At 34.6% G+C, this 12,491-nt stretch overlaps 1 protein-coding gene across 1 annotated transcript in view; it reads left to right on the forward strand.

Annotated features, from left to right (window-relative positions):
• Positions 1 to 12,169, forward strand: part of GHR (growth hormone receptor) — a 219,614-nt gene extending 207,445 nt beyond the window's left edge. The window contains exons 6-9 of the mRNA XM_025052160.1: positions 863 to 1,028; positions 4,251 to 4,341; positions 8,777 to 8,846; positions 9,161 to 12,169. Of these exons, the coding sequence (XP_024907928.1) occupies positions 863 to 1,028; positions 4,251 to 4,341; positions 8,777 to 8,846; positions 9,161 to 10,126 (1,293 nt within the window). The 3' untranslated portion in view covers positions 10,127 to 12,169. The remainder of the gene's footprint in view (positions 1 to 862; positions 1,029 to 4,250; positions 4,342 to 8,776; positions 8,847 to 9,160) is intronic.
• Positions 12,170 to 12,491: the final 322 nt, after the last annotated feature.

A 12,491-nucleotide genomic window follows, 5' to 3' on the forward strand; every position in this document is an offset into this window, starting at 1 on the left:
AAGAGTGTTGTTAGTTTTTTATAAACAGGAACAAGGTCTTCTACCAGGAAACATACAAAAAGCACATATTGAATACCTACCTGCTTTGAATATTTGACGTAGAGAAAAACATAATTATTAATTGGGTCCACTTCTTTGATAGAGATGTGTCTAATAGCCTCACCGACCCTTCCCCAGGAAAGTAGAAGAATATCCTGGCCTTAAGTGTTGCGGGACTCCTATGAATTTTTCTTTGCAGATTTTGAATAGCAAACTATTTTAAGATGACTTTAAGCCTTCCAGAACAAGCAGATTGGGTATGTAGTTGCTTCCAACAGAATTATTTGAAAGTTCAATCAAGACAACTATGATTTTCCTAGGACTATTTCTAATTCTATGATCATATGAATGACTACCCAGAATTTCTAAGAATGACTATAATTTGTTTTGGTGTGAAAATGTTTTTTTTTTTTTCTGTCCTTACGTCTTTATACAAAATTTTAATGTCCCAAAGGATAGGCAACATATCTGTAGTCTTCTTTATGGTTCTGTTGTTTTCAATAATAATTTTATTATGCTTTCTATCTTAGAATATATGACAGACTTATTCAAAGATATGGCTGCATTTCTGTAAAAGCCTATTATTATATCTTTGGGTTTATTCCAAAATAAATTTGAAGCCTATTATCCATTTATCAAATGATTCTTTGTAAAGTTATTTGCCTTAATCTTTCTTTAAATAGCAACCCTCTCCAGCACTTTTTCAAATATTACTTACTTTACAGAAATTCATTTTGAATACGAATACAGAAACACCATGTAAACTTTATTGCATTGAGTTGTTGACCCTCTCACCAATAAGTTTTATATTTTGTCTTGAAAGATGGACCCTGTATTGTCAACATCAGTTCCAGTGTACTCGTTGAGACTGGATAAAGAGTATGAAGTGCGCGTGAGATCCAGGCAACGAAACTCTGAAAAATATGGCGAGTTCAGTGAGGTGCTCTACGTAACACTTCCGCAGATGAGCCCATTGGCATGTGAAGAAGGTAAAAAAAAAGATTAAAATGGCAGCTAACATGCCTTTCGTTAACATACAGTGATACATTCCCTATACTGTTAGGGTGTTGTCCAGATCAAGATACATTACCATCAAATCTCAGTGTGAGAGACCTCGAGCTCATTCTCTATAACAGGAATCCATTAAAAAGCTGGAAAAAGATTTCATTTTTGAATTATTTAATTCATGAAAAGCCCTGGGATAGGTGGAAGTTAGAGAAGGGAAGATAATAATGAAGGTTACCTCTAGATATCAGAATTTCAGGTGATTATTTCTTTATATGTTTCTATAATACTAAAATTTTCTACAATGAGTTAATTGGTGTTTATCATCAGAAAAAAATGTTTTTTAAGTACATAATGAAAAAATTCTATATCTATAAGGATGGATGTAATATATGCTATCTAAGAGAAAGCCTGATACTGAGTCAGCATCGGTAGTCAGGCAGGTGCTGATTGGTTTTAGGACATTTAGGTGTAGCTTTTACCTGCAGAAGGCTTAATAAGTAGTGTGCCAGTTATGTTCAAGCATGACATGGAACATTCAAAGATCTTATATAAAAGAAATACAAAGATAACTATGAATTTAGAAAAAAAGAATTAAAGTTTTTGGATACAGAAATAAACAATGCTGCTTAACAATGAATATTAAGTATATAAAATAGTATCCCTCTCAAATGAGAATCAGCTATAGCTCGTCTCCACAGAAGTTTACAGGGCCATATGAGGAGGTGAGGTTTCTTAATGAAACAATCACAAGCTACAAAGAAATGAAGTTTATATTTCTGTGTTTATATTTCTGTATTTTGTATTCTACAAAGAAATGAAGTTTATATTTCTGGTATAGGTAGAATTCATGAAACTAAATAACACTTCAGTGAAAATATCTATACCTCCATTTTCTTCTAAGCTCTACTCAACAAATTGTCGTTTCAAACAATTTGACATAATGAAACTCTGGTTTAAAAAGTACACTTGTTACACACCCTTTAAGCTTATTATGATGGCTTTTTTTTTCCATGTTAAAAAAAAAGAAGAAGAAAATAAAGCACTAGCTTTATGTTATGTTCCTGAATATGTCATTGATATAAAACTCTAAATACCACAAGATACAAATAATATTTTCTTCCCCACTAATTCTTTACAATGCCCATAATATCTCCCTTGGGGATTTTAATAACTGAACGAGAAAATTAAAATGAGGAAAAAATATTACAGTTGAAAACCTACTTTTAATAAAACAATGTTAAGGTAAACTCCACCTATCTTTTTAAATTAAAAAGCATTTAACCTTGAGCATCTTTTCATATGTCTATTGGACACTTGTATTTCCTCTTTGGAGAAATATCTGTTTAGGTCTTCTGTTCACTTTTTAATTGGATTGTTTGTTTTTTTGTTGTTGAGTCATATGAGTTCTTTATATATTGTGGATATTAACCTCTTATCAGATGTATCATAAGCAAATCGCTTCTCCCATTCAGTCGGTTGTCTTTTTGTTTTGTTGATGGTTTCCTTTGCTGTGCAAAAACTTTTTAGTTTGATGTAGTCCCATTTTTTTTCTTTTATTTCCCTTGCCCGAGGAGATATGTCAGAAAATAAATCACTAGGTTACTAACCATCAGAGAAATGCAAATTGAAACCACACTAAGATATCACCTCACGCCTATCAGCATGGCTATCATTAATAAATCAAAGAACAACAAGTGTTGGTGAGAATGTGAGGAAAAGGGAACCCTCACACACTGTTGGTGGGATTGCAAATTGGTACAGCCACTGTGGAAAACGGTCTGGAAGCTTCTCAAAAAATTAAAAATGAATCTACCTTTTAACCCAGAAATTGCACTTCTGGCTTTTTATCCAAAGAAAGCCAAAACAATAACTCGCAAAGATCTATGCAGCCCTATGTTCATGGCAGCACAATTTACAATAGTCAAGATATGGAAGCAACCTAAATGCCCATCAACAAGACTATTGGATAAAGGAATTATGGTTTATATATACAATGGAATATTACTCAGCCATTAAAAAAAAATGAAATCCTACCATTTGCAACAACATGGATGAACTTAGAGGTTCTTACGCTGAGTGAAATAAGTCAGACGGAGAAAGATAAATACCATACAATTTCACTTATATGTGGAATCTAAAGAACAAAAAGAACAAACTAATCAAAAACACACTCACAAATATAGAGGACAATCTGGTGACAGCCAGAGAGGAGGGAGGTATGGGGGCTGGGAGAAAGGGGTGAAGGGTTAAAGAAGTACAAATTAGTAGTTGGGCACGGGGATTGGGAGCATGGCACAGGGAATGGAGTCAACAGTAATGTAATGGCTAGGTGGAGAGCCAGAGGAGAGAAAGAGCAATTAGAGGGATCGTTTCATAAACTGTATAAATGTCTAACCAATGTACTGTGTACTTGAACCTAATAATAAAATAAAAATTTTTTACATGGTTTAGCCACTTAAGCGACCAAGCAAAAAAAAAAAAAAAAAAAAAGCGTTAAGCGGTTAACCTCTGCCAGAGTGGTAAGAATAGTAGGAACCAGCTGCAAGCCTGCTGGTAGGCCCTTGTTTTTAAGGAATAAAATAGAAGTTTTACAAACAGATCCCCCAAGTCTGCTACAAAATTTACTAAAATCTGTAGGTGGGAGCCCTAGTAGTGATCTTTTTCTCTCAAAGAATTTTTTTTAACTGTAAAATAATATGCTCTGCCTGTCTAAAAAGTTTCAGTCACGATTCAAAAATAAAATCTCTGCCCCCATCTTTTTTGATAAACCCTCAGTCTGGAGGATAGAAAAATATCACCACACCTTGAAAAGAAAAAGGAACCGAGTAGACATTGTTTAGGTAAAGTAGCATGTTAACTGGCAGAACTTTTTCCCAGAGCTTAAGGCTGTAGTGACAACTGCCTGGACACATAAGATGCTTAAAGCAGTTTTTTGTTTGTTTGTTTGTTTTTGTGAATGTGCATGGTGCTTAAACTGCTGTTTATTTTGATTTTTTTAAATGTGAAAGGATTTGAAGAAGTGTTCTTGGAACAGAAAATATTTCTAAATCATTGCATTCTATTTTAGTGGTTATCAAGTGAAATCACTGACTTTACTAGATGAATACAAATTAGGAAATATTTTTATGTGAAAAAGGAAAGTGAAATGTAAACGTCGACTCTTCATAATCCTATGAGTGAGCTATTGTTCTCATGTATTTCAGATTTCCGGTTTCCATGGTTCTTAATTATTATCTTTGGAATATTTGGGCTAACGGTGATATTATTTTTATTCATATTTTCTAAACAGCAAAGGTAGGTGTGAAATACTCTACCTTGATATTTTTGCCAGCCGTTTAGATTTCCATATGTATTTCCATTTGTTGTTTGATATTTTCTTTGCTAATCATGAGTGGAAAATTTAACCCAGGAAAACATTATTTCTAGTTATACATTTACTATTTTGTTGTGTTTATCAAAGAGAATGCACAGGTTTTAGTTCTATCTGAGTTGTATAGGACATCAAGGGGCTGAGGCTAGTGACTGCATACCTTGTGATATGAGCCTCCATACCAAAACTGTTTTCTCAGAGCTGTCTCTTCACCTCTTCAAAGTCTTGAACAAGGTGACTCATTCATTCAGGACCACAAGGTAGTGCTTTTGGCTGTTTGACACAGTTCTAATGTACGAGCCAAACTAAAGCCACCTAGATATATCAATCTAAAAAATCTTTTTTAGAATTCATATGATAGCAATTTCACTTAAGTTCAAGTTTTGTTTAAATTATTTCGATGCTTATGATTCACTTTTTCACCTGCATTTGTTAACACAGCTAAAGTCCTTCCTAAATTTGAAGAGATTCCTTTCTGCATTCTCTTGGAGTGAAAAGACTAAGGTTCCGGATATTCTGCCACTGTATTTGGTCTTCACTGAGTACCCTAACCTCTCTGGGCCTTCATGTTCTCATGGGTATTATGAAGGTGTTAGAGATTATATGACCTTTAAATTTACCTTGAGTTGTAAAATCTATCATTCTATTTTTTTTTTCCTAAAAGAAACTCAGAACAGACTATAAAAAATTTTAATACAAAATACGGGAAAGTTTATTGGTACTCATTGCCAGTTTTCTTACATTTAGAGTATTTGTAAATCCCATAAGTTAATCTTGCCACTTCACCAAGCACTAGAATCATCAACACTCCCAGTTTACCTGGGACTTTCCTGGTTTTAGCACCAAAAGTTCTGTGTCCTAGCAAATCCAGGCAGAGATGGTTGGTCACCCTACCTAGATAGAACCAAAGGTTCTTCAAGTGAAGCCAAGAGGCATATACAGATCAGAATAGGATCTATGCGAATATACTGTAAAAGCTTTTTAATTTGTTTTTGAAGTCGTATAGCATTTGTCAACATTAAAACGGAATTGTAATAGAAAGAATTCTCAGAATGCTGAGGTTCTAGAGTATCAAGCATGCTAAAAGTCTCCAAGTGAATGTAGAAAGGGTTATTTTAGTAGGGTGCCATTTCCAGTTTTATTATTTCAATTAATGAGAAAGCAAAATTCACTCTGCAGAATTTCATTTTGCATCTAACTTTCTAGGGTCATTTCTCTTTTGTAGACACAATTATTATAAAGCAGGCCAGTTGTTTGGGGGAAAATTAGTAAATAAATAAAATTTTAGAATTTAAGTAATTTATATAACTAATAACAAAGGAGCTAAATGATTCTGTTGATTAATTTGAATTAATTGTTCTGTACAGTTGAAGAGCTAATGTATATGTAACTACAGTAGATAAAACCACCAATTTACTCTTAACATGAGCCATCAATTTCAAGTCATTGTGAAGGCCAAGAACATTTGTTATGTAGTTAAATTATATTAGCTAAGAAAGAAAAAGTATCTTCTCAACAAATAGGATTTCAAAGAAAATATATAAACTTTTGTCTAAAGAATGTTTTCTATGAATAATGACGTTCTTAACTATAAAGCTTGGTCAAAAATCACCAAATTGTAAAATTTTTTGATATCTTTTTTGTGCTTCCAAATTTCCTGTACTAAATTAAGTTCTTTGTAGAATTATATTTTTCCTTTTATTTGCCCATAAAATTTTTATCATGTCTAAATTTCTGTGTTCTAATGAGTATAGGAAATGCTAGAAAATAGTTATCAGCAGGTATGGAAAGAACATGTAGTTCTAACAATTTAAAATAATACTCTGAGAATGAGGTGCTGTGTCAGCCTTCCCCATAACCTTCGTACTATAACAGGCTCAGGTCCTCCATGTCTTTGGTTGAAATTTTTCAAGTCCACAATCCAAGCTACTTCTCCCTTTCTTCCTTTCTTAAATCAGATAATTGAATCAACTCTAGCAAAATTTATAGTGTAATTGGGATTTGAATGAAATGACAGCAAAGTCACAAACATAGTTTCATGCCAGGTTATCTTTATTCTCTACTCTGTTGTTTCCACCATACAACTCACCCGCAGCCTTTGAACTATTACTAATTAGAAAAAAAAAAACTGAATCAGCACAGAACAGAAGTATAAACTGGCAACCTGAAAGCCAAATTCAGCCTGCAGATCGATCCATGTTTTGTTATTTTATGTTATTTCAATTGTGAATTAAAGGTTTTGCTACAACGTATAGGAAATTTTCACACAAAGATTTAGATTTCCAGATTATCTTTAAGAACTGGAAGTTCTGGTGAAACTGGGTTGATATTCCCGCATGGCAACATATGCCAAAGCAGAAGGCCAGCTGTCTCATTTGGGAAGGGCATATATTCTCTAATTGGTCAGCATCCCCACCCCTTCCTATTACAATGCAACTGGCTTGCTTCATTCATTTGCATGGCCTTCTTGGGCCCTAAAAACCACAGGATTGGCCACGCTGGTATAAGGTCACCCACAACTCCTGGGATGCTAACTGCCAACATGTACCTAAAAGCGTCATTATCAAAAAGGAGAGGCACACATAAAAGTCAAGCCCTAGACAGTGGGGATCTTCACTTTCTATAAGTAGGGTTATGGCACATTTTTGTATGTTTTTGATTGTTTGAAATATTCATTTAGAAATACAGAATCAAATAAGAGCAGCATGGTAGAAGGTGAAGGCCTAGGTTTTGTAGTCAGGTGCTTTGGATTTGAGCCCCAGCTGTATCAAGTATTAGTGCATGATTCGAACATGTTCCTTAACCTCTGGATCTTTCCACCGATAACGTCATCTGCCTCTTTGGTAGTTGTAAGGACTACATGACATGTTTAGTGCAGAGGTTGACAAACTCGTTGTATAATGGGCCAAACACTAAATTTTTAGACTCTCTGAGCCATAATGTCTCTGTCACAATCACTCAACTCTGCCACCATGGCATGAAAGCAGACATAGACAATAAGTAATAGACATAACTGTATTTCAATAAAACTTTATTTACAAAGACAGAGGGCAGACCAGGTTTGACCCACAGCCCATAATTGGCTGACCCATAGCTTAGTGCAAAATATATCAGAGGCATTCAAAAAATGATAGTTATTATTAATAATTTGTATTTTTTCTATATCTTGTGTTCATCAGTAACAGTTTGTTTTAATACTTATCCCACTGAGTAAACCTAATAGAGGCTACTCAAAACAACTTATAAAATGAAATTTGTCTTATTCCTTGGGTTAGGCAAAAAAGCAATGGCAGTATTCATAAAAAGGGTTCCCTACTGAATAAACTAGACTGTCCATTCACAATTAGTGGACTATTAGCTGATATCCAAAAATCAGGTTACCATCCCTGCCCAAGAGTGTATCTCTGACACTTAGGATTTTGATGTTTTTTTAAACAACAAAATGAGTTGGTTGGAATTTATAACCTCTGAGCTTTTTTCTAGAGCTACAATGTTGATTTTAAAGCAAACTCTAGTTACACTATTAACAAAATAGATAAATGATTTAATCAAATTTATTTGAGAAATGTTTATTGAGCACCTTCTATGTGCTGGTGATACAATGAGGCACAAAACAGGCAAGACAGACATTGATATGAATTATGGTCAAAAAGTAATTTAAATATTTAGAACAAAATTTAAGTGCATCATAGAATTATGTATATAAATTAATACTGATTAGTTAGAGATTGTTCAAATTTAGTGTGTCCCAACTGAAATGAACCCTACAGTGACACTGTGGTTAATTACATTACCTTATATAATTTTATAATTAATGTGAGCCATGTGGTACAAAATTATCCCAGACCACCCTAATTTGGCTCCATGTAGATTAGGCCTGCCTTCCTTTTTTCTTTCTTTCTTCCCTTCCTTCTTTCCTTCCTTCCTTCTTTCCTTCCTTCCTTCCTTCCTTCCTTCCTTCCTTCCTTCCTTCCTTGAAATAATGATGAACTGTACATTAAAATTACCTCTCTTTTAACTGAAATGGAAATTGGCTTCATACGGAATTAAATGTCTTACTCCCAAATACTAATACTGGCTGTCGATAAAAGGTATTAAGAGAAAAAAGATAGGAAAACCATGTTTTATTTAAATTGACTTCAGATAAAGGCTTTTTTGTTGTTTTTGTTCTTTTTTTCTTCCATAGTTTTTCCCTGTCATTTACTGCCTAATATTTTTCTTCCCTTTCTCATATTCCAATTATAAAGTACCAGAATATTTGGAATAAGTAATAGTACTCCAATATTTTATGTCTATCTTTCGAAATAAGAGAATGTGCAATTTTTAAGATAAGCAAACAAAATTTTATTTGCTTTCAAGGATTAAGATGCTGATTCTGCCCCCAGTTCCAGTTCCAAAGATTAAAGGAATTGATCCAGATCTCTTCAAGGTAATTAATAAATTATTGATAACACTAATTAAATGGTACCTGAAGAATGTTATCTTGTGTAGAGAGCTTTTGCAAGATATATGTAACATATTCCATGTTTTGTACCACTTCTGGAGAAAATTTTTTTAAATACCATATCTCTTAACATTATGAGAATGTCATATATTTAAAACTTCTTCACTAATGTGTTTTTTTTAATTTTATGGTTCTGTTACTATTTCTCTATTGCAACCATAATTAGTCTCTAAATGGTTTTTTTAATCATTTAATCATCATGAGTTCTTTTTCATAGATCTTCATCTTTTGTTTTCTAGGAAGGAAAATTAGAAGAGGTGAACACAATCTTAGCCATTCATGACAACTATAAACCTGAATTCTACAATGATGACTCTTGGGTTGAATTCATTGAGCTAGATATTGATGACCCCGATGAAAAGACTGAAGGATCAGATACAGACAGACTTCTAAGCAATGACCATCAGAAATCGCTTAATATCCTTGGGGCGAAGGACGATGACTCTGGACGTACCAGCTGTTATGAACCTGATATTCTAGAGACTGATTTCAATGCCAGTGAGGTGGGTGATGGTACCTCAGAGGTTGCTCAGCCACAAAGGTTAAAAGGGGAAGCAGATCTCTTGTGCCTTGACATGAAGAATCAAAATAACCCACCATGTAATGATGCTACCCCTGCTACTCAGGAGCCCAGTGTTATCCTAGCAGAGGAAAACAAACCAAGACCACTTATTGGTGGAACTGAATCAACTCATCAAGCTTCCCATACTCAGCTAAGCAATCCGAGTTCACTGGCAAACATCGACTTTTATGCCCAGGTAAGCGACATTACACCAGCAGGGAGTGTGGTCCTATCCCCGGGACAAAAGAATAAGGCAGGGATATCCCAGAGTGACATGCATCCAGACGTGGTCTCATTCTGCCAAGCAAACTTCATCATGGACAACGCCTACTTCTGTGAGGCAGATGCCAAAAAGTGCATCGCTGTGGCCCCTCACGTCGAAGTCGAATCACGTGTAGAGCCAAGATTTAACCAGGAAGACATTTACATCACCACAGAAAGCCTTACCACTACTGTTGGGAGGTCTGGGACAGAACGGGCTCCAAGTTCTGAGATACCTGTCCCAGACTATACTTCCATTCATATAGTACAATCTCCGCAGGGCCTCGTGCTCAATGCGACTGCCTTGCCCTTGCCTGACAAAGAGTTTCTCTCATCATGTGGCTATGTGAGCACAGACCACCTGAACAAAATCATGCCGTAGCCTTTCTTTGATTTCCCGTGAGCTAAATATTTAATAGCAAAGAGTTGGCTGGGGCATGAATGCTTAAACCAAAACAATGTTTAAATCTTTTTTGGCGGGAGGGTGGGGGGGTTGTGGATTCTAAATGCCTTTTCCTGAAATGTTGAAACATGATATTAAAAAAAAAATTATAAGAATGCTTAATCAGATAGATATTCCTGTTGTGAATTGTAAATATTTTAAAGAATTGTCTCAAAGACTGTTTAATGGCAGTGATTGTCTTGTTATTGTGGGTGTTAATTTTGTGATGCTAAGCATTGAATGGCTGTGTTTTTTAATGTATAGTAAATCATGCTTTTTGAAAAAGCGAAAAATCAGGTGGCTTTTACAGTTCAGGAAAATCGAATGCAAATTATAGCACAGGTTAGTTTTTTTTAATAATTGGGAACTAAAATTATAGGTAAGAAGACAAAATAGTTTGGATATGTAAAGTTTATTTTGACATAAAATTGATAAAGATATTTTTAATAATTTACACTACAAGCATGGCTATTTTATATTACACTACACACTGTGTACTGTAGTTCATGCAGACCCGTCTAAAGAATGTAGCAACTACAGTCTAAAGCTGATTTAATGCTTTGGTCAGTACACCTAAAGAAAAACAAATAAACAAATTAGTTTTTTAAAGGCCCTTTTTATACTTCCCAGAACTCCTTAAACAATTCTAAAGTGATTGTAATTACTTGCGTTATTGGAACATGCTCATCTTACCTGAATTTTTAAACAAATATTTGTTTAGAAAACTTTAAAATGTTTGCACAGTTCAACTCACCTTGAACCAAAAAAACAAACAACAAAAAAACCCTTTCTTACCCAAATTTTAGTTCATGTCAGAGCACTACATACTAAGAGAAGTAGAAATTATAGCTCGTTCATATTGACCAGGACACTGAAGGACTCTGCAGTTGCACAGGGACAGTTCTTTAGCGGACGCAGATTTTGAGAGGAAAGCCCTAGAGCCTCTGCAGCAGGATCTCCTCAAACAGGACTTGGTTTTCTTTCGTAGTTACCTAAGAAGGGAAAAAGGTGCAAGAAGCATTTTGAAAGTTGAAGCAGGTTGAAACGAAATTAACCAAATAATAGAACGATAAAAGCAAGAACTAGGTTTTTGTTTCACAGCCAATAGGCAGACAGATATTCATTATTTATAGTAACAAGAAACAGAAGAAACAAGACTGTAAATCCCCACAGATGATGCAAAATTTATTTAAACCAATATCAAAAACTATCTTCCTCACCAAACCTTGTATAGGATTTTTTTTTTAAGTAGTAAAATAAGTTTCGTCATTTTTTATTTCCCCTCTGAGTGGACTAGCCTCAAAGCAGGTAGTCAGAAAAAGGGGACTGAATAATTTATAAATTATTTTTCAATCTCTTAATAACCTTAACATCATTCTTAGGAGCATCGTGATAGCTCCTCAAAAGGTTTATCAAAGAGAAGAACCTTATCTCAGTCACTGAAGAATGCTTCTCATTTTAAGTATTTTTTTAAAAAGATTAATAAAATTTTAAAGTTAGCTTTAACTTAAATAGAATTTGCCATTTAGCTCAGACCTTTTTAGGAAACAAGCCTAATGGTTGGTAAATTTAAAGTCCCTCTTTCTTACAAGGACAGTGAAGAGCTAGAATTGGGTGTTTAAAGTTCAACATGTTACTTCGTAATAGACGTTCAATAGATTTTCTGCTACTTTGCTGCTATGGTTTTCTCTAATAGCTACGTAATTTAGTTTCATATAAAATTTCATCAATGTAGAACCTAATTCAACTTAAAACTGTGTGTTTGGGAAAACTATCTTACTATTTCACAATAGGCTGACAACATTTCTATAGCCAAAAATAGCTAAATACCTCAATCAGTCTCAGAATGTCATTTTGGTACTTTGCTGGCCACACAAGCCATTATTCACTAGTATGACTAGTTGTGTCCTGCAGTTTATATTTAACTTTCTTTATGTCTGTGGATTTTTTTCCTTCAAAGTTTAATAAATTTATTTTCTTGGATTCGTGATGGTTCGTTTCTCTTATCAAACACCCACATGAAAAGCATCCTAACCAGACTGCAAACTGAGTTCCTGTCGTAGGGGACCTGAGCACAATTGGTTTAAACATATCGGCAATGGGTATAAAGATTTTTGTTATGTGATAGAATATATAGATGCAGAGGAAGCAGCTCCCTACCTCTCTTTTTGAGGAAACAGGAGCCCAACTCAAAAATATCCTGCTGGTTTGCCTGGACTGTGCCCTCTCAGGCTCTTAGCATCGTGTTTTGGACGCGCTATAGTTTGCATGACGTGTGTGTGGGGTGGGGAGGTGGGGGGAAGAG

The sequence above is a fragment of the Pteropus alecto genome, unplaced genomic scaffold, assembly GCF_000325575.1.
Source record: "Pteropus alecto unplaced genomic scaffold, ASM32557v1 scaffold338, whole genome shotgun sequence".
NCBI classification, from domain to species: domain Eukaryota; kingdom Metazoa; phylum Chordata; class Mammalia; order Chiroptera; family Pteropodidae; genus Pteropus; species Pteropus alecto.